Raw genomic sequence first — 27,968 nt, forward strand, 5'->3', positions numbered from 1 at the left:
AGCTAAAAAAATTAGAAGTAAGTAGTTCCTCAGCGGATGAATCGCGCGGATGTATACTGCAGTTGCAGGCCCCTCAGCTGATGTGAAAGTAGCAGGGGGAGAGAGAGAAAAGAGGAGCTGGTGCACTGTCTGTTACAACTACAACACTGGAACAAATAGGTAACAACATTATACAAAAGGTAGAAATTTTCAGTGACATGTCAACCAACGGTCTCTTGGACCTTCGAGGTTATTCAGTATCGAAATACATCGGAGGAATTATGATTCAGTGTTGCGAAAATATCTCGAATCCCGTTCCTGCTTTCCTGTTTTTTTTGTGTCTAAAAGGTATCAGAGGCCATTTCTTTTTGCTAGCTAGCGTTAATGTGCTAGCTGCACGCTAGACAACTTGTAAATTTTAACAAAATTGTTCCAAAACGACTGAATTCGTGAGTTGTAACGAAGCTGTCGTTTGTATAATAAATCCCAATCCTGTCGAGGTGGCAAAGCGTTAGGCAGCGACAACAAGGCTTGCTAATATTAATTAGCTTGCATGCCAAGGCTAGCTGGCAATAGCTATAGCTCTTGTTTGATTTGACAACGCTAAACGTCATCTACGTGACTGGCCCGCAGAAGCAAATTCGGTATAAAGTCTGGGATTTATTGTCACCCTAACAGCTAGATTTACTAATACCCACCAGGAACAATAATCTGTATACCTCACAGTGAAGTGTTTATTTTTGTCCACTTATTGTTGGTGAATGTACGGTCATTGAAGAAACACAGCGTTAGAAAGATAGCGTTAGCTTGCTAGTAATTAGCCTCACACTTATCATTCTCATCTTAACGGGAGCTAAAAAGGATGCTCGACGTTATTTTGTTCATTCACCCGAACTCTGTTTGGGAAGTATGCGCTTTGTTGACACGTTGCTTGTTATTTCTTAACTTGTTTCTGTCTGATTAGCGTTAGCCTAAACGCTAGCAAGCGCTGGAGTGAGAGGCAGGCATTGGCCTTAAGTCAGCTTAGAAAACATTAGTGATCCTCAATAGCTAGCTAACATTAGTTAGCTCTACTTGTGTACTCCACATTCGTATTGACAGTTCCTAAAAGAGTGGCACTGGATATGTCTGGTTGCTTGTCGACTTGACAGCTGTGTATTTTTTATTTAATCAACCCATCAAACAGCACAGAAGGTGAGGTAACTTGCGTGCGAGACGTGTATTTTTTTTTTTCAGACTTGATAAGATGCCAGACATAGAGCAGTGTGTCATGGCAGTGAGAATACCAAGTTAGCATACGTTGGTTTACTGGTAGCCTGCTAGCTATATTACATTAAACCGCTTTCGAGAGACGGTCCAGCCGATGCTGCCATTTTCGATGTGTAGCTAATCTTGAGTGAATGTATTCGTCATTTCCCACTTAAGGGGCCCGTCTTGGGCATTCGGTAAAAATGTCGCCGTTTCATACCACACACAAGTTACTAACAAGGTAGCTGTTCGATTTTGGCAGTGCGTTTGGTTGGAGAGCTAAATAGGGTGACACACCGGTACGCCAACTACGCATTTCCATGGAGCCACTGCTACGTTAGCCAACGTAACTTTAACGACTCTCTGGTATGTAATTACTAGCCTTTTAGCATTTTCTTGTCATAATATTCAGTATAAACTGGTTACTAGCTTCGCTTTTGGGTTGTGGCAGTGTTTTGGAAAGATATGGATACGACTTAGTTACTGTCAAAATGTATAGGACTAGCTAGGATATGGGTAGCTAAACATGCTAGTCGGTGGTGGTAGACAACTACGTCAGAAATACAGGCCTCTGTAAACCATGGGTATAAAAATTGGACACTGTCGTGCCTGTTTAGTGGTGTAGTATTAGAAACTTTGGACCTGCGAGCGCTTCAAGCTGCCGATCATTTGATGTGGTTAACTAATCACATAAAGCTCAAATGTGATGCACCAGTTGTCAGAATGGACGAATAAACAAAGACTAGGATGCACTGTCAGTGCAGGCCTAAAATGGCCCTGTGAGCTTGCCAAGTGTGGCGTATTTTTATGAACAATGATATCATGATTTAAACCCTAACTAAATGGGTAAATTCATAATCTTCCTTTTCAAGCTGGCAAGAAGTATTAAGGTTGCAAATTAGTTGTTCAGTGTATCAATTGATAAAATCATCCAGCTGTATGTGTGTGTGTGTGTGTGTGTTCAAAACATATCAGTCATGTTATAATTTATACTTCATGTAAAACACATTTTCTTTCATATCCTGTCTTAAATGATAATTACAACTTCCCCAACAACATGTTCTTTTGATCAGGTATCCAAATGTTATGGAATGTTATGGCCATTTTAAAGAATATCAACTAATGTTAATATTCTTTAAAAAAGAGTGAAGCTTTGAGTGAGCTGTGTGTTTGGTTTGATGTGCTGTCTTCCCCATGGTAGGTTTATTTAGATTTGTCTGTGACCTTGCTCATTATTACTCAGTGGATTCTCAGGGTGTTACATTAATATTGTAAAGTGATAATTTGATGATTGAGATGTTCATGGTAATTGTGATTATTGGATGAATGAATGCCAAGGGGTTAAAATTAAAGTGTTATTCTGATGATGAAGATGAACATGGTGATAGTGGTCATAGGATAAATGAATGCCAAGTGGTTAAAAGTAAAGTACAAATGTACTGTACTCATAATACATGGTGACACTACTGTTTTAAGTGCTGTCTCTTAAAGCCATTATATAGTAATTTGATACAGACTGTAAGATTTATGTTAATGTTTAAATGTCAATGGTTTATTGTGAGTGGTTCACATAAGTGTAAACCTTGTTGTGAACATTACTTGGGGACTTTCAAACTGTCGAAAGTGCTGGGTGTTGAGAACATAAACTCAGCTGTATGGATTTTTAAGTCTTAGCCCTCTGTTTTTTTAATTGTATCAACTATGATTTGCATGTCTGTAGTAGTATGGGCCAGTTGTTTTCTGGTGAGAGTTTGTATCTTGAGATGGTCGTGCACCTGGTCATCTCAATAGAGTTAGATGGGTTAGTTTGAGATTAAAAGTGCAACCTACAACACAGCAACCTGTTTGAAGCCACAACCAGTTGTTGTAGGAGAGCATAGATACAAGGCTTACCATTGCATTTTGTCAGTATTCTGATGGGGTTTCTTTCTCTCTGATTGCAGTGAATGGTAGTGTCTAGAAAGGGTATGTCCCTTCAGGAGAGAGGTGCCAATGTCCAACCGGCCTAATTCCAATCCAGGGGGGTCACTGCGCCGTTCACAGAGGAACACTGCTGCGGCCCAGCCACAAGACCATACAGTCGCGGGAAGGTGAGTCTACCAAGTTTACAAAATTATCATCCAATTTTTGAATTTAGAATCTCAGTTCAAAGTAAGAGGCAGTAATCATAGTTTGTGGGGACATTTGTGGGGCTTTCTTAAAGGGAGCAATGAAGGAGGGCTGTTTAGTAGAGGGAAGTTTGTTCTTAGTTCATGGGTGGTGTTTGTGTGTTGTAAATTGAAATTGAAATTTGAAAAATTGAATGCACAAAGGTCTTTGATCAAAGTGGAAGCTTATCTTGTGTTTGTCTATTGTAGTCAAATTGTGATTAACTAATTTTAGCTGTTTTTCATTCTACTCAAGAGGTGTTAATGATCAGAGGAAATGCAGACGTAGTCAAGCAAATTGATTTGGGGATTGATCAAGTTTCTCTTTTATGTGGCTTAATTACAGAAACCTACACTATCACTTGCTCTTTAATTTCCAACCTTACAGGTTGCAGTCAGAGCAGGTAAAACACAAAGCAAATTCCCCACCTGAAAGTAGAAGACCTAATTCTAAGGCTTCCAAAGCCACAGCCAGCACAGCCACTGGCCAGTCCAGAGGGCACAGCTCAAGAAGGTACACCTCCTCTCTTCTTGGTGCTTAATGTATGTTTGTGTATGTAAGGTTTGTACATCATCCAATAACGTCATACTGATTGTACACCTTTGGGTTTTTTTCTAAATCTGAATGAGTACAATGAATGTAGAGTTGTAAGTCATCACTTTTTATGGTTTCAGAAATTTCCTAAGATTGTGTTTTGTTGTCCCTCTTGCTCCCTGGCAGAAGCGGTCTTACTCTGTCCGTGGCTTCATTTGTGTTGCAAGACGACCCAGAGGCTGCAGGGACATCTGAACAGGAACGACCAGGCCACCAGTCAAAGAGTGAAGGCACACGAGGGCTAAAGCGAAGCGAAGCTCCTGACCAAATCAGTACCTTTGGACCGACCCCTGCCAAGAAGCCCAAATCGCTCCCACCACCCCGAGATAATACCTCAGAGACCAAGAAAGGCCAAGCTAAGTCAAAGAAGCGATCACTTGCTTCAGAACCACCTGCATCGTCAGGTCGAGGTCAGAGCAAGAAGAGCGGGTCCGCTGGGGCCTCACCAATCCAGAAACGGAAGAAAGCGGACTCTCTCCCCGGTCTAAGTAGCACCGCTGGGTCCCTCCCCAATCGTACTGAGGGCAGAACTGCAAAACCCACCAAGCTGGCGTCTAAATCAGCCGCCTCAGCCAAAGCTGGGTGTAGCAACGTGACGGACTCCTCCTCCTCTGCCTCCACCTCTTCCTCTTCCTCTACCACAGGCACCAATAGCGCTACCACACAGGGCGCTCGAGTCAAACAGGGAAAAGATCAGACCAAGGCACGTCGCTCTCGCTCAGCCTCAAGCCCCTCCCCACGCCGTAGTACCCGTGACAAGGAGCAGGCCAAATCTGCCAGCTCTTCAAAATTTGAGTGGGCAGCACGCTTTAACCCCAAAGTCAACCTGCCAAAACCCAAACTGTCCTTGCCCGGATCCTCCAAAACTGAGACTTCCAAACCTGGGCCATCAGGATTACAAGCTAAACTAGCAAGTGAGTCACATTAACTGTGTGTGGATCTCCCCCTATTCATTGTAGAATCACTCATATTATTCACTGTCTTAGCTGTAGCATCTCTTTTTAACAGCTTTTGGTTTAGACAGTATTTCAGCACTATTTAGTGCTGAATTATCATTTCAGAAATATTCTATAGTGTTTCATATTTGAGTTCATTTACCTGTCTTTTAGTGATGGAAGGGATTTAGTATGGTGGAGGGAAGTTTATGTCATGGTTGGTAATCGCATGAAAAGATAGAGGGGTGTAAACAGGGTAATGGTTGGCTTGTTGAGGGTCAGCACATTATTCTTGTGTGCTTGGTTGGAGGTTACACCTCTGGGATTAAATGTCACAGGACCTGTGATCTGAGCAGTATTACAGCATAAGTTACAAAAGATCACCCTTAACTGCTGGGAGCAAATATATTTGTAACTGCCGCCTAGTTGAGACACATTACAACACATATACACCACAGAGGTAGCCATACAGACAAATGCATAGCCTTTGATTAAATAGGAGTGTACATTGCTTACACATAGGGATAAAATTTCATAAAGCCTTTATCCAGGTATCTATGTAACTCAAACAGTTGGTGACACTCTGACATGCATACAATACAGCATGTGTGTGTCTTGACTAGCATGTCCAGTTCACATGTGCTGTGTGTGGACATCACTGAGCTGGTGACCTGGCTCAGATTTCAGACCAAAGTATCTGTAGCCTGAAACTGGAGAGCAGTGAAATACATAAATACTTCTAGTCGCTCAATTATCAGTGTGGAGAAAATGTATAATTTCACAGGACTCTTAGTCAAATTCAGAAAGACTTTCCAGTAAAATAGTCTTTATTGTGGTATTTACACTACCAGTCAAAAGTTTTAGAACACCCCCAATTTTCCAGTTTCATTGAAATTTCAGCAGTTCAAGTCCAGTGTATAAGCTTAAATTGTACAAAGGGTAGTGATAAACTGCTTACGTTACAACAAAAAATAGTTTAGGTCACCAAAAACTGAAAAGTTTTATAAATTTAATAGAAAACAGGTCTTTTTTATGGATAAAAAAAATCGATTAACTTATAGCTTTCCTGCAGCAATGGAAGTAAATGAAGCTTTGAAAGTCGTTGTCAACCCACTTGTGGGTTACAGGTGCAACCCACAAATGCAACACATTTCCAGTGTTTCATTTCCATTGTAGACGGAACACCACAAATATGTTTGGCTGCTGAATGGGAAATTTAGGTTAAATTTGGGATTTAAGGGTACATGATTCCTTTTTTTTAATCTTTATTATTTATTTGTTTTATGCTTTTTCAAAAACACTGGGACATGACACCGTATACATTTCAGTAACAACTGGAAAATTTTAACTTCTCCAACTTTTATTTTGTGACTTGTTCATTAATCCAAGGGCTGCACTCATGAATACTGTGAATGCAGAACTTCTGAATGCTGAGTTATTATACGAGCAATTTAACTTGGTTCTTTGCTGCTGTCATAAGGTGTTTGGTGGCATATTGATCTCAGTAAGATGTTCTGATCTTCTGGGGTTGGGCAGGTAGCTATGTTGTCAAGTTAGCATTTGGTTTTTATTGTCACCATGAATTTTAAGCAATTATCTTTCAAAAATTTCTATAACTGGTAGTACAAAAGCTTAAGTTTGGTACCAGTTCTAGTCAGTTCCATACAGGTTTTTGAGGTTGCCACCGATACCAATATTTGCGAGTGTAAATCCTATGGTAATATATTGTTTGATTTTTGTTTTTCAACATAAAAACATAACATAAAGATAACATCTGATAAGGAGAACTTACATTGTTGTCAGTACTCTCTGGCATATTCTAAACTTGTTCTGAAATTTTATCTGCTGGGTTCTTGCACCCATACCAAAATATTTGGACAGGTACCACACTTTGCTCAGTAAAAACCCTTTTTATAGAATAAACTTAAACTTATCAAATGCATCAACTTTCCTAATTTTTGGTACTTGACAATTATCAACAAGCAATGCTACAGCCACCGTTTGGTCAGCACTATGTATTGACGTTTGAAAACCATCCCTAGTGTAAAGAGGGGAAAAATTACTGGAACAATAGGCCAGATACAGGGATATTACAGTAGAAATTTGGTGTGCATGGTTAAGTGAGTCTAAGCTGTCAGGTCAGTGTGAGGTCAGGCTGTTCTGGGCAGGTGAAAGGATAGAAACTCAGGTGGGCTCCATGCCATGGGCTTTGGGCCAAAATGGAGAGACCCCTCCTAAGTTGGCTTTGGCGTGTTGGCCCACCAGCTGACCAGGGGTATGTTTGAGGGCAGGGAAGGGCTCAGACGCTGTTTCTGTCAAGAGGAAAGAACTTCATCTCTCTTGGAATATCTTCATCTGACAGCTTGTAATAACTTTTTGTACACGTTGATTCTGTTACTTTCTGCTGTAATGGTGAGTAAGCATATACAATGCTGTTGATGTGTTCCAGTGACCCTGTATGGCTTTCCTTAGCACAATGTCATTTTGATCATGTTGATTAGTAATGTTACTGCAGCTTCAACAACAGGAAATTATTTATGATTGCATTAAACTTTAGATAATTTCCTCTTTATTTGAAATCTGTGTGAAACTTGTTGAGAAAATGTGTGTGAAGATTTATTACTGTTTGACCAGTTATAATTCAATAGTACGTGGGCCACAAAGGTATGGTCAAATTAAATATAAACAAATAAATAATAATTCTTAGGTCTTTAATTCATGTGGTCTTAATTTTTGAAATGTTTATTTTTATACTACTGAATTATGAGTCATGGATCCAGCATGAAGGTTGTCCTGTCATAGTGCCATAGTTGGGTTACTATTAATACCCTTCTAGTCAGTGGTACAGGGCTCGAAACAGGCAACACTAGAGCCTTTACTATATTGAAAAGTAACACTCAGCATCAATCTGTGCTCTAACAGCTTTGATGGACCAACATTTTTCACAGACCTATCAGCAATAATTATGCTATGGAGATATGTTGGTGTGTAAAAGAATGTGTTTGATAATTCAACCCAAATACAAGGTGAAATTTGCTGTGAATGCCTATGATTGTTTTGGTAACTAAATGACAAATGTTTGAAATCATCTGGTATATAAATTAATACAAATATCAAAGTGGTTTTGATTTATGTTGTCAAAAAAAATACCAGTGATGGTGTTTTCTCCACCTTAGGTTTGAGGAAATCCACTAAGAAGCGCAGCGAGTCTCCTCCAGCAGAGCTCCCCAGCTTTCGGCGGAGCACACGCCAGAAGACCACGGGCTCCTGTGCCAGCACCAGGTATAAATCACAGTAATTTGTTTGTAGTCATTTGTTTCATGATGTGCAAATCAGTGTGGTTAGACTAAATATCATAAATGCCCCTCAGTAAAATTCATTGTTCAGCGATCCACAATTTATAGCCCTGAAAATAACTCCAACATTTACAAACAAAAATATTTCTCAGTCCTGAATTAAGTACAGAATTCTGCATATCTTAAGCTATAACAGCGGATTTTTATAACCACAATACTTTAAAAAATTGCTCCAAATTGAACAAAAGAAAGCTGTAAGTTTGCAGGAGTCCTTTTTGCAATGGCAGATTTCAGTTCTCTCTAAATGTTTTCAATGGGATTTAATAGTTAAGACTCATTGCTAGCATTATTTTATGCTGTTGTCTTATTGCTTTGGGTCATTGTCCTGCTGAAGACCCAATACCTTTGCCTCAGACCTAGTTTTCTGACACTATCACCAGAAAAAAAATTCCTTGTATGTGAAAACATACTTGGCAATAAAACTGATTCTGATTCTGATTCTGATTCTGATTCTGATTCTATGTAACACTCGCTCTAAAATGCTTTGTGATCTTCTGATTTCATCAGTAGTGATGTTTTCAACTGCTGCTATTTGAAATGTTGATGTTTAACTAAGCTGCTTTCATATTATCTTTTCCAAATCAGGTGAACTGATTTGTAATTTAGCTAATTTAAGCTTTGTTTGGCCCAGTGATTGTATCCTTTATTGATGTTGAAGGCACAGTGAAAGCTGTGCACTGCAAAAATTGCCCTTATTTATTTTTTTATAGGATGCCAGCAATTCACCTATTGTTCTCTGTGTAAAATCCCACTCCACATCAACCTAGGCACCATCACAGGATAATAGCTAAATTTCAAAGCAAGATGGCAAAAATGAATTTGAGCATCAGCCTGATGGACGTAACACTGAAGGACAGTACTGTCTCAGCTGATGAAGCCCTTTCACTAAATAATATAACTGCAGGGTATTGTTTAAACCATTACTCACATTTACTTCCCTTACCACATTCAGAAATCCAGGGGAGAGCCTTGGGTGGACTTAGATGCCGTGATCATTGTCTGTAAAGCAGAATCATCCACTGAAAATATCAGTTGTATGAACAGTGACCTTGAACACACCCAGGAAGATGTTTAAGATTATAAATTATAAATAATTGGTGTTTTGGACTGTATAGTATCCATCAGAACAGGTACAAACCTGGATGCACTTGCACCAATCAGTGTTACTGTTTTGATTCCTGCTATCCCGTAGAACATGAGGTGGGGTTACCACAACCCTGAGTTCAAACTTTGAAAGCTTTGGCTATCTAGGCTAGGCATTTGTTGGAACAGCAGCATAGATCTGCAGGAGTCTAAATGCATCTCCCATTTGATTCTCATACTTTTGGATGACAACATTCACAACAGTGTAGCCATTAATATAAAGCATGAAAAAATATCAAGGGGAACCACTGCTGTGTATTTATTTGACTTGGGGTGGTAACGCAGAATGTACTATTCTTTGATAACTGCATTGTCACTCATTGACAATCTGTTTTTAACTCGTACCACAGTCGGCGGGGCTCAGGCCTAGGCAAGCGCGGGGCAGCCGACGCTCGCCGACAGGAGAAAATGGCCGACTCCGACAACAACCAGGATGGGGCCAACTCGTCAGCCGCTCGCACTGATGAGGCATCACAAGGAGCTTCGGGTACTTATGCCAGTTTTAATTCTTGTTTGCAAGTAAAATACCTATTTCTGCAATGGGAAGTCAAACCTTTGGATGATCAAAAACTTTCCATGAAGTTGCTTGAGGGTTAAACCTTTTCAAGCCTACAGAGTTTTAGGCTTTTTCTTAGTAGTATCAACTAAGTAGTACCCAAGTTGACAGACTGTTCTCTTACCTGGCGTATTTAAGTTTCACTGTGAGTCTGTTTCTGTGTCCAGCTTCAAGCTCAGTTGCTGGAGCAGTTGGCATGACCACGTCTGGAGAGAGTGAGTCTGATGACTCTGAAATGGGAAGGCTTCAAGGTATGTTAAATACACACACACACACACACACACATGCTCTCTCCCTCAGTTTTACCTTTACTTTTGTATAGTTGATCTCTAAACGTTGCTGTTGTTGTCCTCGTAGCCCTACTGGAGGCCAGAGGTCTCCCCCCACATCTTTTCGGGCCTCTGGGACCCCGCATGTCGCAGCTATTTCACAGGACCATAGGCAGTGGAGCCAGTGAGTGCAACCTTCTTATCCCTGCATCAGTGTTCTTCACATTTGGAAAGCTTTAGATAACAGCTGAGAAATTCTGCCCCCTATTTTCAGGCTCCAAGGCTCAGCAACTGCTGCAGGGCCTGCAGGCCACAGGCGACGAGTCTCAGCAGCTCCAAGCTGCTATTGAGATGTGCCAGCTGCTGGTGATGGGCAATGAAGAGACACTTGGCGGTTTCCCTGTCAAGAGTGTTGTGCCTGCTTTGGTAAGTCTTTTCACCTCCTTCTGTATTTATGGTAGCTGCACTTCACCTAGACTTTAATTAGCTGACTAAAATAGTATCCATGTTGCTTTGTGCAATAGGACAATCTACAATTCCTATAAAATGAAAATTATTTTGTCAAACATTGACTGTGTAATATTTGATTTACCACTGATATGATTCCATATTAATATCAATGTTCTTTCACAGATTACACTGTTACAAATGGAGCATAACTTTGATATTGTGAGTATGAAGAACTTCTATTGTTGAACATGTAGTTGTCATTTGTTTGATTCATCTTTGTAATGCCACTGGGTTTGTGTCTGCCTTTTATCTGCGTACACAGATGAATCATGCCTCTCGTGCACTCACATATATGATGGAGGCACTGCCTCGATCCTCTGCTGTGGTGGTCGATGCTATTCCTGTCTTCCTGGAGAAGGTAAGACACTGTGCTCTCTGCCTGTCCCTAATCGCTTGTTTATTCGCAGTGGTGGCCTTTTGATATGCTAATACCTTGTTCCACCTTCTTGTATGCAGCTTCAGGTGATCCAATTCATTGACGTAGCAGAGCAGGCCCTGACTGCCTTGGAGATGCTGTCAAGGCGACACAGTAAAGCCATTTTGCAGGCTGTAAGTGTTGCGACTCTTTTTGTCATATCCTTAAATCTTTTAGGCACAATTATAGACCACAATAACGGCCATAATTTCATCCCTCACAGGGTGGGCTTGCTGACTGCCTCCTCTACCTGGAGTTCTTTAGCATCAATGCTCAGAGGAATGCCTTGGCCATTGCAGCCAACTGCTGCCAGAGCATAACTCCAGATGAGTTCCATTTCGTTGCTGATTCTCTGCCACTGTTGACTCAGAGACTCACACATCAGGTATGTTTCTGCCCATGTCTGAGAACAATGAACTACAAAATGCAACACCATCACAGCGGGGTTGTGGGTCAAGTGGCACTTGGTGGTGTTCCTCTAAGAAGAAGTTTCACATTCCAGAAGTGAAATTGAGAGTAAACACATGGGTAAAAGTAAGAAAGCAAGTTAATTTTCTTAAAATATCATCAATGGTGAGAAAGACTAGAGTTTGATGCGACTTGATATGGCAAAAAATGTATACTAGTCATAGTAGCCTGCTCAAAGCACAGTTTTCACACTTATTCAAACTTTCTGTTTTTCAAACAGCCAGAATCCCATATGCATTTAGCACTAATGGGAGAAACAATGTGGGAAAACTTAAGGTTTCCTGCTTGATGGGGGTGTCTGGCAGTGTTGTCCATTTAAATGCAGATTAATAAAACTTCTGTTTTTGTTTTTTTGTTTTTTTTATATGGTGTAGTAGAAATTCAGACATATTTTGTGCATTAATGTAGCTGATATTATAGTAAAGATCATCTCATTGACATCTTTGTTATTAGACAGCTGCAAGAGCATGTTAGTCAGGGCACATATACAGTAATCACTTTCATATTTTCTGTCTGAGTCCAGTTTGTAAAAGAAGTTGCACCACATCTTTTATTTTCTGGTCAGATTTTAATTGTGCAGAGTTAATTTTTTCAGGAGTTAAATTAACAATGGTAGCCAGTTTGTCTGAGGAGTACCTAATGCCACATTTGCATAACAGCACTGGCACAAAAATGTTTTGCCAGCACTCATTCAAAAATTTGTACTTGAGCACAATGAGCTCACCTGGATACTTGAGTGTATGATCTTCCTCCGTATCATAACCATGCTTCATATAGTATTTTATTTCATTGTAATTTATAAGAAAGATTCACCTAACCTTATATTCATTTAAAACACTTTTAGGATAAGAAATCCGTCGAAAGCACTTGTCTCTGTTTCGCCAGACTGGTAGACAACTTTCAACATGAAGAGGTTTGTACCTGTGTTTTTTAAGACTTAACACGATGTTTGATCTTTCTGCATTGTCCTCCCCATTTACCATCACACCCCCTAATGTGCACATATGTGTCTATATTTAAATCAACAGAACCTGCTGCAGGAGGTGGCGTCACGGGACCTGTTGACCAACATTCAGCAGCTGCTGGTAGTGACCCCTCCCGTACTTAGCTCGGGGATGTTCATCATGGTTGTGCGCATGTTTTCCCTTATGTGCTCTAACTGCCCCTGCCTGGCAGTCCAACTTATGAAGCAAAGTGAGTAGCCCTCCAATGGGTCACATCCTTGCAACTCACTTATTACTTTTCCCCTGTCATTACTGTTTTACATATTCATACACGGTCGTACTCTATGTACTCACTGCACCAGGCATTGTTGTACTTACTAAATGGAATAGTTACCAGTAGATGCAGATTTTGTTCTTAAAGTGTGTTATTTGAATATATAATATAGCATATAGGCTCCCTCATTTTTACCTTGTAGCTACCTAACAACATCTATCAACCTTGTGTGTTTGTGTGTACAGGTGTACACATACATTAAGTTAGATATGATGTAGTTGACCTCAACACATTGTCAACTTAAATAGACAAATCTTTTCCTTAATTATCTCCATCTAGAGTGAATTCTTGTCTGTTCACATTGACTTGCATGTCATGGACTGCTTCTAAAATCCACTTTGAATTCAGTCTAAACAGATTGTAGCATTAGTGTAGGAATAATCTGTGCTGAAGATGCAACAGGCCAACTAACAACAGAAATGTCTTTATGTTACCTTTTATAAACAGACATAGCCGAAACTCTGCGTTTCCTCTTGTGTGGTGCATCAAATGGCAGCTGCCAGGAACAGATTGAACTGGTACCCCGGAGCCCCCAGGAGCTCTATGAACTGACCTCCCTCATATGGTAACATCTGTTTGCCTGCCTTCTGTTCAGTATTGTATGGGTTAGGTTTGCTGCTGTAAAATGTTCTTGCCACAGTAGTCAGTCAACATTAATATTTTCATGGCAGTGGTCATTGGTATGAATTTCCTAAATTCCCATTTCCCCTTTCTATATTTTGCACTTCTACATTACAACCTAACATGAGATATATGTTTTGTATGAACTAAAAGACATTTTTTTCAGTGGTCTCCAATTACAGCCAAAATAATGCTGAGCACTTTGCATGTAGGACACAGTGACATACAAAGGTTGTTTTTCAAATTAATCCCCAGAACAAGTTGTAATTTCTTTTTGTTAGCCCCTATTGTAGGCACACCTACTAAGTCATACCACAGCACAGTCTGTTAATTAAACAGCATGTCATGTCGGTGAAACATCTCAGAAACATCTCAGTAAAACTCAAAGTCAAACCCATTTCTCTTGATGGCAATTAATCTGAGTTTAGATTAAACAGAATGCTGTAGCCTTCTGAAACCAGTCTTCTTCTCATAGTGAGCTGATGCCCTGCCTGCCTAGAGAGGGCATCTTTGCAGTTGATGTAATGCTGAAGAAGGGTAGCGCCCAGACGACTGAGGGTGCGATCTGGCAGTGGAGGGATGACCGGGGACTATGGCATCCTTATAACCGCATTGACAGCCGCATCATTGAGGTATAAATGCATCAGATACCAACTGTATCTTTGGAAATCTCAAAATCTGTGACAAATGCATTACTTTACAATGTGGCAGGATTTACGTACATAACTATGCGATACTAATGTAGGGTGTATCTGGTGATAATCTGGTCCCACAGACAGCCCATCAGAATGGAGAGGATGAGATCAGCTTGTCAACTTTGGGCCGTGTGTATACAATTGACTTCAACTCTATGCAGCAGATAAATGAAGACACAGGAACAGCACGCGGTATCCAGAGGAAACCAAATCCTCTTGCAAACCCCAATACAGGTAATGCAGGTCCTGGCACATTGCGAGTATTTGTTTATGAAGGTGACTTGACCAGTTTATCACATTTGTCGAGGAACAGTCATGAGCATCAGTCATTCAGCCCCTGTCATTTCAACAGTTAAAATTCTAATGGTGACCAGGGCAAAAAAAGTAATTAATATAATACTTAGTTATGTTATTTTACAAACTGCATGCATGTAATGACTGGACTTCAATCACACAGATTTTACTACTAGAGATTACAGCTGGTTTATATGAGACAGAGCAGTCAACAGCAATCTCCAGTCAGTCTGTTGTTGAATCTTGTCCATTTGCGTATGTGTTGATGCTGCACCTGATGTGTGAAGGGGGCAAAAAATTATCTGTTCACTGTCTCTCTAGGGAGTCACCAGGAGGTTCGTCGAGAAGATGCACGAGCCCAGTTGATGAAGGAAGATCCTGAACTGGCAAAGTGCTTTATCAAAACCCTGTTTGGGGTCTTATATGAGGTGTACAGCTCATCAGCTGGCCCTGCTGTCAGACACAAGTGCCTTAGAGCCATCCTCAGGATCATCTACTTTGCTGATGCAGAGCTGCTGAAGGATGTGCTGAGGAACCATGCTGTGTCCAGGTAACATTGACCCACCTGTGGGCTACTTTTAACATTTGCCGAATGTACTTTTTGACTGAAAGTAAATTGACTCCTATCTGTTTGTGTGTTATTTCTACAGTCACATCGCCTCCATGCTGTCTAGCCAGGACCTGAAGATTGTAGTGGGTTCTCTGCAGATGGCTGAGATCCTCATGCAAAAGCTGCCTGATGTCTTCAGTGTCTATTTCAGAAGAGAAGGTAGTGTATTGGAAAACTCATTTTCCACCTTATCTGCTCACCTCAGTCAATGAACTACAGTGATTTAAAGTCTAATGGTTGCCTCATGTACTTCTAAACTGTTCTGGAGATGAATGGTATTGTACAGTTCTTATTAGCCTCTTACTTTTTGTATAAGCCAATCTTTGTCAGGAAATTTTATAGCTGAAAGCTGCATCCTTCCACATGGAAACAGTAAAAGTTTAAGTGTTTGAGACACACCCAAAAAATAAAGAATCAACTAGAGATCCCATTCTATAGTAGAAAAAACATAATTTGCCCACTATCTAAGGCTTAACAGTTCATGAGGCAAGTGGTTTAATGCAGTTTGTAAACATTTAATCCTGACAATAAAATGCACTTCTGCCAGTGTTTTCCTTGGCATTTCTTTTCCAGTGCATTACCCCTTGCATTGCCTGTATTTCACATTGATTCACACTCCTCATACAGATGCAAGTGACTGCTGTCAAACTGGCAAGAAGTTGCTGAGTGTTGTGTTATTTTTTTTTTTAAAAAACAGTTTGTAATGCCTTTGTTTCTCCTTTCCATTTCAGGTGTAATGCACCAGGTGAAGAACCTTGCAGAGTCTGAGAGCTTTCTAGTCACTAGCCCTCCTAAGGCTTGCCCTAGTGGTACTGCTAGTCTGTGCACAACCACCATCAGCACTGCATCCACCACATCTACTAATAATGCAACTCCAGACCTGGGTTCACCCAGTTTCCAGCACAGCATGGACGACTCACTCGACCTCAGTCCACAGGGGTGAGTCTATGGCCACATGTGGCTTTGGTTTGGCTTTTTATAGAAGTATTTAAAAAATACTTTTCTATCTCAGGCCCAAATTAAGTGTCACACTGGAAACTAATCTCATAAACACAAATTGCACTTGTATCCTGTGTTGAAGCACCTAAAAACAGTTGGTCCTATTTTGTTTATTTTATTTTATTTTTCCCCAATTTGTGTTGGAATATATTTCCTTAAGTTAAACTTGAAAAATCATTGATTGGTGGTCCTCATTCACATTGTTGTTGAATCGCAGTTTAAATTACTTAAAATGTACAAAATAGTCAAACAGCTATATATAAATACAATTAATTAGATACAAAAAAAAGATAAGGACAAATCAGTTAAAGCAGATACAAACAGAAGCTATTCTCACAGTCAAAAATGTGCCCAGCTGCTGCGAAATGTCAGTTAAAGGCAGAACAGATCTCATTACGATTGTGTAAAAACCTCATCAAATTCGATATGAGTAGGTAGGGAGGCAACAAGATTGTTCAGATCTTGTTTTTCTCACAGAGGACATGCATTTATTTCTAATTTTTCAAAATGAGACCCAGTGGGATTCCTCTTCAGTCTTAATGTGATGTCTAGAGAGGGACCAAGCTTTGTTTATAGACAAAAATAACAATCATAGTTCAGGGGAAAACCATGTATTGGATCTATTTTCATCACCCTGATCTTTTTAAAAGATGGATTGTCGTTGAAAACAGAAAGGAATGTTTTTGCCAGAGAGATGATTTAGAAAAGCTTGTTCATTAAAATTTCTTACATTTCTGTTAACTGAGATTTGTGATGTGGTTCTTAAGCTATGTGTTCCTAAATTGAAAACACCACTTGCAGTGATTTGGCACTCCTATTATAAAAATTTAATGAACTTCAGTGGATCTTAACATATTTGGGAGGTCCTGCCAGCAAGCCACGACTGTGGGGATAGATGGACCAGGGTTATGAATTTTGCACCATTACATTTTAGGTTTCGCACTGGTCATGATAACTACAGTAACAGCATGAGAACATGTGTTGAGTTTAAAACATGTATATGAAAAATTATATATCTCCTTTCGTCCCAGAGGTGTTCCTGGGAAGATCTGTTTGTCCCAAGCACATTGTCTATCGTCCCTGGGACAATGGGACACTGTTAGTCTTAAGCCCTGTATAAGGGGCCTGAGACAAGGCAGTGATTCAACAAACTGTCCACAGAGGGGGCATGGGAAAGTGGATAAAAACATGGACCGACAATGTGAATAAAGTTGTATCGCCACGTTATAAATCTAAGCATATTTGGTGGTACCAGTGTGTTTTTTCAGCAATTAATGTTTGCTACTCTTTATCAGTGTATTTTGATTTATGCGTGTTTGTCAGTTGTTATTGTATGTATGTTTTTGAACGGGTAAAGAGATATTTTCTTTACCGGAAGAGTGTTATATTAATTAATTTCTCCTCCACCAAGGCGGTTAAGTGATGTCCTAAAGAGGAAACGACTACCCAAAAGAGGGCCAAGAAGGCCCAAATACTCCCCTCCAAGAGATGATGATAAAGTAGACAATCAGGGTAGGTTAAAGTGTTAGTGTCACTATGTGTGTGATGTTTACAGTAACATCAAAAAATTATTGCTGCCAAATTTACAGTTTTATATATTTCATATCAATGAGCTATTGTGTAGATGTATTTAATTGACTTTTACCAGCCAGCTTACACTTGCATTAGCTTTGAGCAATGAACTTTTCATCTTGTAATTACAAGGTTAACAGCAGATTCTGTTTTCTGTTCAGTAACTTGTGGCAGATCAAATGGTTCAACATTGCCAGGTGTGTCAATGATTCCTGAAGGAACATTTGAGTGGTCATGAGCTGAAATGGCGTTTTCTGGTCTTGATTAGATTCTTAAAGATTCCCTCCTAATCTACCTTTTGGGTTTTTCACAGCCAAGAGCCCTACAAGTACTCAGTCACCCAAATCATCCTTCTTGGCCAGTCTTAATCCCAAGACCTGGGGCAAGCTGGGTGCCCAGACCAACAATGCCAACTCAGAGCCCTCACGCACAGCGGGGGTCAGTGGCTTGGCACGGGCACCTCCCAAGGACTCAATTTCAAATAACAGGTATGATGATGAGTTTTATTGGAGAACGTTTTAGCTTTTTCCACCTCTATATTATCCAAATCGCACTCTTTCTTGTAATTAATTATCTGTACATCTGATGATCATCTGTATGATCAGACACTGTATGTAATCATTCTTTTTTGTTTTGCAGAGACAAAATAAAGGCCTGGATCAAAGAACAGGCGAGTAAGTTTGTGGAGCGCTACTTCAACTCTGAAAATGTGGATGGCAGCAACCCTGCGCTGAATGTACTCCAGAGACTTTGCACAGCCACTGAGCAGCTCAGCCTGCAGGTAAAATATGCACTCACCCCTTTACAGAACAGCAAGCATGAAATAATACATTTACCAACAAATTTAGGGCCATGTATTGCTGTTTTAGAGGTTGTGCTTAAAGTTGAAATCGCTGTAGAAACAGTTCAAATTGATTAAACTGTTACGTCAAACCTTTTGTAAGTCCTGTTAATGCAAGCTGGACAAGGAAAGAGAGTTATAGATACTGAAAGTGTATTGGTTTGGCTAAAGTTCACTGTATAGAAAAATGTTACATGCAAGTACTGAGACATTTTTCTTCTATGTTCCCATTTCTCAGGTGGATGGTGGTGTGGAGTGTCTCCTGGAGATCTCCAGTATTGTATCAGAATCTGATGTGTCGTCTTTTGAGATCCAGCACAGTGGACTTGTGAAGCAGCTTTTGGTCTACCTGACCTCCAACAGCGACAGGGACTTGCTGAGTCGTGACGTGCGGCTCAAAAGGTTCCTCAATGTGTTCGCTGGCTGTCCGGTGAGAGACTAGAACAACATGTATTGTAATTAAAATATTTAAACTGTTAAAGTTCAGCATATGGTACACAGTGGCTTGTGTCTTCTTGGAGGGTGTATGCTGTTCACACACATTGGAGGATTGGTAATCTACTCCATATTTGCTGTCTGTTGTTGTCTCTGTTGAACCTCTTTATCCTGTACCATGTGGCTTGTAGGTCCCAGGAATGGAGCCTGTAGGTCGTTTAGACCCGGCAGAGAATGGGCCCTACTTGGCACTGGTGCACAAGATGAACAGCTGTCTGAGCCAAATGGAGCAGTTCCCTGTCAAAGTGCATGACTTTCCCAGTGGCAATGGGAATGGCAGCAGGTCTGTCGCTTTACATAACTGTATATCTAATCACTTTAAGTTATACTGTTTGTTATACATTTGTATAATTGGATGATTTTTTTCTCTCCAGGGGCTCTCAGGCACTGAAGTTCTTCAACACACATCAGCTTAAGTGTCAGCTGCAGAGACACCCAGATTGCACTAATGTTAAACAGTGGAAAGGCGGCCCTGTGAAGATAGATCCCCTGGCCTTGGTGCAAGCCATTGAGAGATATCTTGTTGTCAGAGGTGAGTCATAGTTTTGGAGAATTTGTAGAGACTGCCACATGTCTGTTTTAATGCAGATGGGATTACTGGGGCACCCCTTCAAACTGGGAAAACTTCAACCAGAAATATGCAACTTGGTTTAATGTTCATGCTGATCCCATGCCAGCTTCCCACCTGAGAACACCGGGGTTAAGTTTAAATCTCTTGAGGCACCTCTTTTACGTCCACATTGTCCAGATGCCTAAAAAGTTGTCCTTTTAGCTGTCTTTATAGTTGGCTGCTCAGATTGGTTGCCAATTTGATCTTGTCTTTACAGGATATGGCCGAATCAGAGAAGAGGATGAAGACAGTGATGATGATGGGTCAGATGATGAAATAGATGAATCATTGGTATGTGAGTCCATTCATGTCAAATAAGACTTATCTTTTTATTTGTAAGCAGACAATCTTGTGTGAATATTGGTATTGAACTTATAACTATAACTTTAATATTATTAATACACCATATGTAATTTCTTGATACTCAGGCGGCGCAGTTCTTGAATTCTGGCAGTGTGCGTCACAGACTACAGTTCTACATTGGTGACCACCTGCTACCATACAATATGACAGTGTACCAGGCTGTACGGCAGTACAGTCTTCAAGCAGAAGAAGAAAGGGAGTCGACGGACGATGAGGCAAACCCTCTTGGGCGAGCTGGCATCTGGACCAAAACGCACACAATATGGTAAAAATGCTTTTTTGAAAAAATATTGTTTTTTGTTTTTTTTGTTGTTTTCTTAGAGTTCTTCACCTCTTCATTTTTCTATTCTGAATCTTGCAACATTCTTTCCCTTGACTGTCACTCATATTTGAAACAGACAATTTTTTTTTCTTCGGAATATGGTTGTTTTAATCTCGTTTGGCAGTCTTTGAATGGTCAGTCAAATAAAAATGTTATCTCATTTACCTAGTGGTGTCCAGCCATGCGTATTTATTTTATATTATTTATATTTATTTAAGTTTTTGAGATATACTCTACAGTGCACTGTCAATAAGTACCTGTATTTACCACTAGTTGGAATTGCAAAAGGTAATTGGCTTCAGTGCAGTTTCTCCTTAAAATGTTCAGATAGCCAAAGGCCTGTCACAAAGGTAAAGAACTGAAATGATCAAGTTCCAAAACACACGTGCATCTCTCATGTCTATGTGCTGAATCCAAAAAAAAGTGTGTACTTTGTTTCACAAGGATTTGTAAAACTGTGGTGTACATGCCAATAAGATATCCAAAGACAAAATGACCTGTCTTGTTTCCTGAAAGGTATAAGCCTGTGAGAGAGGATGAGGATGGCAGCAAAGATGCTGTGGGTGGAAAGAGGGGCCGAGCCCAGACTGCTCCCACCAAAACCTCACCTCGCAACGCCAAGAAGCAGGATGAGCTGTGGCATGGTGAGAATCTGAAATATCCCATAGTGAGGAGCCTCTCAGGCTAGTTTTAGTATTGCTGTTTAGCACTGAAAAATTAGAGTTGTACCTGAACATCTTATTTACAGAAACTCTTAACTACTAATGTTGATTCCTATTACTTCCAGATGGTGTGTGTCCCAGCATCATCAATCCCTTAGAGACATACCTCACTTCGGAGCCACCAGAGACCATAACCTTTGATGACCCCTCTTTAGAGGTCAACTTGCTGCTGAGGGTCCTGCACTCCATCAGTAGATACTGGTTCTACCTGTATGATGTAAGTCTCTTTCCCAAAGAATTACAGATGTGAAGCTGTCACTTGTAGTCAGTTTGTCTCTGTCCTGGTTGTCTTTTTATCTCACTTTCAAAATTGTTAATGGAGTTTAGGAGTGAAAATTTTGGGCTAATCGTGATAATTAATGTGATTCTACTAAAGCTGTGAAAAAAATAGGTATAGTTGTGTAAATATACACCTATACAGATACACCTATACAATACTAATATTGTTTCAATTATTAAATTAAATTAAATATCTTGTCCCAGTTTATGGCTTTCTCTGAATCTATTGTCCCAAATCCACATATGGTCAGTTATAGTTTCATGACATAAAATCACATGAAAATTTTGGGTGGTTTTGCAGAATGCTGTGTGTAAGGAAATCATCCCTACCAGTGAGTTCATTAACAGTAAGCTGACAGCCAAAGCCAACCGTCAGCTACAAGACCCGCTGGTCATCATGACGGGGAACATCCCTACTTGGCTCATCGAGCTTGGAAAGACCTGGTAAGTGTTTTACACTGTTGACCCGAGAGAGGAATAAGAAACTGTTCTTACACCTGTATTATACAGTGACTACAAAACAAATGTTGAAATATTTGGCTAATGTCAGTTGGTACTTAAATATATTTCTCTCTCTCTCTCTTTATAGTCCTTTCTTCTTCCCCTTTGATACCCGGCAGATGTTGTTCTATGTAACTGCCTTTGATCGCGACAGAGCCATGCAGCGCCTACTGGACACGAACCCTGAGATCAACCAGTCAGATTCTCAGGACAGCAGAGTTGCACCACGTCTTGACAGGAAAAAGGTGCCGTGTGTTCCCACACTGAAGTCTTGCGCTTGTAACATTTAATGAAATGCATTCGTTAATAATTTTGCATTTTGATTTTTAAGTTAAGTAGACCTGAATTTAACTTCCCTTCTTTCCTCTCTTGTGTTTTCAGAGGACGATAAACCGAGATGAGCTTCTTAAACAAGCTGAGTCTGTGATGCAGGACCTTGGCAGCTCCAGGGCAATGTTGGAGATTCAGTATGAGAACGAGGTACTTCAGTTTTTTAAGAACTGAATAACTGAACTGTTCCAAGAAGTGCACTTTGGGGCAAGTATTTTCTAAGTCTCATTTTTATCTTCTTTCAGGTCGGCACAGGTCTTGGCCCGACTCTGGAGTTCTACGCTCTGGTGTCACAAGAGCTTCAGCGGGCCGACCTTGGCCTGTGGAGGGGTGAAGAGGTCACTCTGGCCAATCCTAAAGGTACCACCTTATGCAATCTGTGAATCATAAGATATTCATAGGAAATAATGACTTTTTTTTTTTTATTGGTCAGACATTAGTAACATTACCTGACATTTAAAAGTAAAATTTTAGTACTGACCATGTTGTTCACGCTTCATACGACTGTACTGAATGTAAATATAAATGCTTGTATTTTTATATGTAAATGTGATGGGATGGTATACAGTACACTGTATGTAGTATTTTTACCTGACTTAACTCTGACCATACTTTTGTCTCTGCCCAACAGGAAGCCAAGAGGGAACTAAGTACATGTTCAGCTCCAGAGGACTGTTTGCTGTTCCATTTGGCAGGACGACCAAACCAGCACACATAGCCAAAATCAAAATGAAGTTCCGTTTCTTAGGAAAGCTAATGGCCAAAGCCATTATGGATTTCAGACTGGTAAGGACTTCTGACTTAGCTAATGGGCTCATGTTTTCAACTGATCATAGGCATTTGGGAATTCTCTTCTGCCAATGCTAAAGTAAACTTATTTAGAAATGCAGTAGTTGGATAAATTTTTAAAATTTCAAGTCCTTGTTTTGTTTCATCATGGACCAGATGTGTCCAGTTTTGCAGCTTATGTAGTTCACTGTATGTCTGTAACAAACCCCAAGGCGACTGGATTTGAACTGATGCCCTATACATGTTCTAGGATTTAAAGGATCGCATAGATGTACAGGTGTTGTAGATTGTGTTTTTGCTTTAACTGACTTCATGAAATGTGTTTCCCCCCTCTCTTTTTCCTAGCTGGACCTGCCCCTGGGGCTGCCGTTTTATAAGTGGATGCTGCGGCATGAGATGTCTGTAAGCTCCCATGACCTGGTGAACATTGATCCCAGTGTGGCCAAGTCCATCCAGCACCTGGAGGATATTATCCGCCAGAAGAAGAGGCTGGAGCAGGACCGATCACAGGTAAAGCACATATTCCTCACATTTGTGGAGGATTGCTTTTCACTGGCTGTTAACATAGAAAACCACCTGCACTCTGCTCCTGTAGATCAAAAGTGAGGGCCTCTCTCCTCACACGCTGTGGTCGTATTGGATGCATGAAAGCATCTGACTCGTTAAGTCATGGGTTTCTATTGACAAAATTGACATTTATAAGCAGAACTGAGAACGGCTGCCACACATTTTTATCAGCAGATTAAGAAAAAAAAAAAAAAGACCTGTAGAATTTCAGTAATATGTTCACACACAAGACACATCTCCATCACTGTTTCTCCTTCTGTCTCTTTGTTAACCTGTGTTTTTCTGTGTGTCAGACAAGGGAGACCCTGCAGCAGGCACTGGAGAGCCTGAACATGAACGGCTGCTCAGTGGAAGACCTGGGTTTGGATTTCACCCTCCCAGGATTCCCCAACATTGAGCTGAAAAAGGGCGGCAAAGACGTCCCAGTCACAATCTACAACCTGGAGGAGTACCTCAGGGTATGTGACTCTGTCTCTCTCTGTTTCTAACTTTTTGCCACCTGCCATTGTTCCTTTTAACGTTAATCTTTTTTTTTTTTTTTTTTTTTTTTTTTTTTGTACCACTCTGCCATTTCTCTCCCTCCAGTTGGTGGTGTACTGGACTTTAAATGAAGGAGTGTCAAGACAATTTGAGTCATTTAGGGAAGGGTTTGAGTCAGTCTTCCCCTTGCATCACCTGCAGTATTTCTATCCAGAGGAGGTAAGAAGTTTTCTGAAAACTGAAAAGAGTTAGGTAGAATGTTTTGGCTGGTTAATTAGGGGGCATTGCATTTTATTTGACAAAAGTATATTCATAAATTATTCATAAATAAATTAATTCATTAATTATGTTCTTCAATTGCTTGTTGTCTCTTCTCTCCTGCTGTAGCTTGACCAGTTGCTGTGTGGCAGTAAATCAGAGACGTGGGACGTCAAGACGCTGATGGAGTGCTGTCGACCGGACCACGGCTACACACATGACAGGTGAGATGATCAAACCAATGACACCTGACAAATTGTGAACAGGAAAGAGCGGCCTCAAAATACCAACAAGGCACATAATCTTCAGTCATTTTGCTTTTTTCCCCAAGAGAGTTTGAATATTAATATTGAATCTTGTTAAACTCAGAAGACCCACATCAGAAACACCATATCCAGTTGGCAGTGATGTCCAACATTGACCTTTTTATTACTTCCTGAGTTAACAGTGCTGGGGTATTAATGGATAGTTGTACAAGTTTACCACCATCCAAAACTGGAAACCCAAACATGATGATTTATTCAGTGTGTAGCACCATAAAATATGGGTTCAGGCTTCTGTCGTACTCCCAACACAACACTCTATAGGTATGGGTAAGCTTCATGCATATTTCATCTCATTTTTCCTGCAGCCGTGCAGTTCGGTTCCTGTTTGAGGTGTTGAGCAGCTTTGACGCTGAACAGCAGAGACTCTTCCTGCAGTTCGTCACAGGAAGCCCCAGGCTGCCTGTCGGAGGTGAGTCTCCTCATACACACGTAATTAAAGAAATCACTGATTTAAAAAAACTCAGTATAAGCCAGTACTAGATCACTTTTAAAGCTTATGTAAATGTTGTGAAGGCACGTTGTGCTCCAAGTTTACTGCAGTTTACCTGGTGTTGTTCTTTCCCTCAGGTTTCCGGAGCCTGAATCCCCCTCTGACGATTGTGAGGAAGACGTTCGAGTCAACAGAGAACCCGGATGACTTCCTCCCGTCAGTCATGACCTGCGTCAACTACCTGAAGCTGCCTGACTACTCCAGCATAGAGATCATGCGAGAGAAACTGTTGATTGCAGCTCGCGAGGGCCAGCAATCTTTCCACCTTTCCTGATCTCTCCACATCTCACATTCAAATGCCTTCTACAGCGATTGATGAAATCATGACTTCCTTCTTAGTTTTTTTGTAATCACATACATTAAGGCTACATGTACAGCCTTCTTGTTAGAGAAAGCAGCTTGCAGAAAAATTAAGACTTTAAATATATATTTGCTGCCCCTGTCTCTCAAAAAAAATATAAAAAATAAAAAAATGGAAAGATGTTCCATGACTCACAGAACTTAAAATATTAAAAAAAAATGAGAGTAAAACTTATATCAGTAGTTGAGTAATGTTAAAAAAGATGAAAACATCTGGGTGGCATTTTAAATTGCATTGCTATGTGATATTTAAAAAAAGGGATGTCTCCTCCAGAGTGGTGGACAATGTCACTGGGTGTCGGGGATGAAGGGGGGGTGGGGGTGGGCGGGGGGTATCCATTGAGCAAGCTAGGTTTACTTTAGCTCCAAAGATCATTTGTACAGACAAATTTGCAGACTTTGCTCATTCTACACATTTGATAGAATAGCTATTTGTTCTCATGTCTCTTCCCCTCAGTTCGTCTGTTCGCATTTTGTTCTGTATTATATTGGCCCCAGTTTGTGTGTTGCGTTTTGGTTCGGCTTCCCCCCCCCGTGTGTCTTTGCTTCAAGTTGTGAAAACGAGAGTTGCAGTTGGTTGAATGCGGGTAGTGATGAGCGCATATTATCTTTTTTTCTTTCCCCTACCCAAGTTGAGATTGTGTTCTGGCCTCCTTATTATAGAGAGCTTCAGCTCAAACGAAGAGCTGTAACCAGTGTGTTGATCAGGTAAATTTGTTTTGCTCCTATTTTGATAGAGTTTAGTGTCTTTCTGTTGTGCCCTACCTGATGTGTAGGGTTGGTAGACCAAGCTCTGAGCAACCCTCAACACATAATGTAGCTGGGCACAAAATTTGGCTGGTCTCATTTTATCGTTTCATGGCCAGATAGCATTTCAAGTTCATTTATGGAATAAAGTTTATATGCAGTTTCACACCCTGTTTGAGGTGGGGATATCTGCTTTACCTTTTTTTTTTTAATTTTCTATATTGTCTTTATTTCTTGCTGTAGTTGACTATTATTATTTTTTTCTTTGCACTGCTGGCTTGGAACAAACCGTGGTGTGCACCTGCAGTCTGTGGCCAGGGGAGGGCGCCACTGTATGCTCTCCTGGCCCAATCGTTCATGTGCTGGTTTCTAAGATCTGCAATAATTTACTGCATCAGGTTCATGTTTTTACCTGAACATAAATAAAGTAACTGTTTGACTCATCTTTGATCATTGTTAGTTTTATTTATCCATCCCTCCATCGCTTTGCCACATTACTGTCAATAAAGCGTTCACTGCAGGTTGGTCCTTTGAGATACATGCAGAGTTGAACAGTTTTGGTGGGTCTTCTTCAAGATGATCAGTGATTAGTTGAATATAATCTTTCAGGACGAATCTTGATACACTCTGGTCCTCAGTGGGACTCCTCTGTGGCAGGTTTAGGTGAGTTGCCATGGAGACTGTGACAAAGGTGAACTATTTGACTTACCTGGAATGTTGCCCTTTAGATCTCATCGCGGTTTAACAACACTATTGGTGCTTAAGCTGGGTCTTTGCCCACCACTGCGTTCCCAAACTCTTAAGAACAAGAGAAAGCTTAGCAGTGGATTTAACATTACATAAGATGTGTGGGTGTTGAAATAACCATTACCAAAATGTGGTTTAACCCATTTTCACTGGAATACTGTTTATCAACTGTAACTGTATCAACTGTATCAACTGTACTGACAACTTTCAGCGGTGACCCCAGTGGAATTTCAGCAAGGCAGACTGTGTTGTTTTGTTTTGTTTTTTGTTTTTTTTTAATACTGTAAACAACAGGAAAAAATAACCAGTTTTTACAACAAGACTCTTTTTGGTTGGCGTTACCAGCAACAGGCGCCATGTGTTTCTTGTCTGCTGCTCTATCTGTGTTCAGCGAGTTGAATGGAGTGGTGTAAGGTGACAGATTTATTGCACCATGGGAAGATTCATTATGGAAATGGAAAAGTTGAGGCCAGAGTGTAAAGCTGGTATCTCATTATCAACCACAGGGTTTTATATTGGTCATACCGAGCATGCTACAATGACAACAACCCTCCCTCTGAGGAACGTAACTATTTAAACTTTTTAAGCCCAAACAAGTCAGGATATGTGATTTGTAAATTACGCACATTCATACAAATGAAGGGCTCACTCCAGTAATTTCCAATTTGACACGTGAGAGACAAATATCTTGACTTTTAGTCCCTTCGGGGTCCTAAAATGCTGGATCCTACGCTCCTCATAATGCATCTCAAAATCACGGTCTGGTAAATGCCCTCATCTCAGGCTGTGTCAGACTCCTCATGACCAGTATATTGGCTCTGACATGTTAATTTGGTGGACTGCCCCTTTAATATTCAGTGTCCTTGACAAACCACTGATCTGTAATTGGCTATTAAGTCAAATGTAAAACCTCCGTGACCACCCACCGCAGGATTTTAACAAAGAAACATTACATAAGATCAGGGACCTTGTGTACTCAAAGCAAAATTCACCCCAAAAATGATTTTGAAATACTGCAAATATTGTAGTTGTATGCAGTCTGGACAAGGAC

At 40.5% G+C, this 27,968-nt stretch overlaps 1 protein-coding gene across 5 annotated transcripts; it reads left to right on the forward strand.

Annotated features, from left to right (window-relative positions):
• Nucleotides 1–26,613, forward strand: trip12 (thyroid hormone receptor interactor 12). 5 transcript variants are annotated; one of them, XM_071497073.1, is made up of 42 exons: nt 1–159; nt 3,171–3,317; nt 3,763–3,888; nt 4,096–4,883; nt 8,081–8,186; nt 9,754–9,890; nt 10,127–10,210; nt 10,317–10,412; nt 10,503–10,654; nt 10,862–10,897; nt 11,001–11,096; nt 11,195–11,287; nt 11,377–11,538; nt 12,466–12,534; nt 12,650–12,815; nt 13,347–13,464; nt 13,996–14,152; nt 14,296–14,449; nt 14,831–15,059; nt 15,160–15,278; nt 15,851–16,058; nt 17,530–17,630; nt 18,004–18,178; nt 18,330–18,471; nt 18,770–18,961; nt 19,158–19,309; nt 19,401–19,558; nt 19,854–19,927; nt 20,065–20,264; nt 20,838–20,965; nt 21,109–21,260; nt 21,624–21,766; nt 21,912–22,068; nt 22,205–22,303; nt 22,399–22,513; nt 22,785–22,939; nt 23,288–23,452; nt 23,803–23,967; nt 24,095–24,208; nt 24,377–24,471; nt 24,879–24,982; nt 25,141–26,613. In XM_071497073.1, exons 2-42 carry the CDS (start codon nt 3,220–3,222, stop codon nt 25,335–25,337), a joined length of 6,177 nt encoding a protein of 2,058 aa, XP_071353174.1. In that variant the 5' UTR covers nt 1–159; nt 3,171–3,219; the 3' UTR covers nt 25,338–26,613. The 5 variants fall into 5 exon arrangements, with proteins under 5 accessions (XP_071353174.1, XP_071353179.1, XP_071353178.1 ...); XM_071497077.1 differs by lacking the exon at nt 1–159 and adding an exon at nt 757–1,173; XM_071497074.1 differs by lacking the exon at nt 1–159 and adding an exon at nt 1,253–1,593.
• The last annotated feature ends 1,355 nt before the right edge of the window (nt 26,614–27,968 follow it).

The sequence above is a fragment of the Trachinotus anak genome, unplaced genomic scaffold, assembly GCF_046630095.1.
Source record: "Trachinotus anak isolate AG129_WGS33_773 ecotype Australia unplaced genomic scaffold, CSIRO_AGI_Tana_v1 ptg000014l, whole genome shotgun sequence".
In the NCBI taxonomy this organism is placed as follows: Eukaryota; Metazoa; Chordata; class Actinopteri; order Carangiformes; family Carangidae; genus Trachinotus; species Trachinotus anak.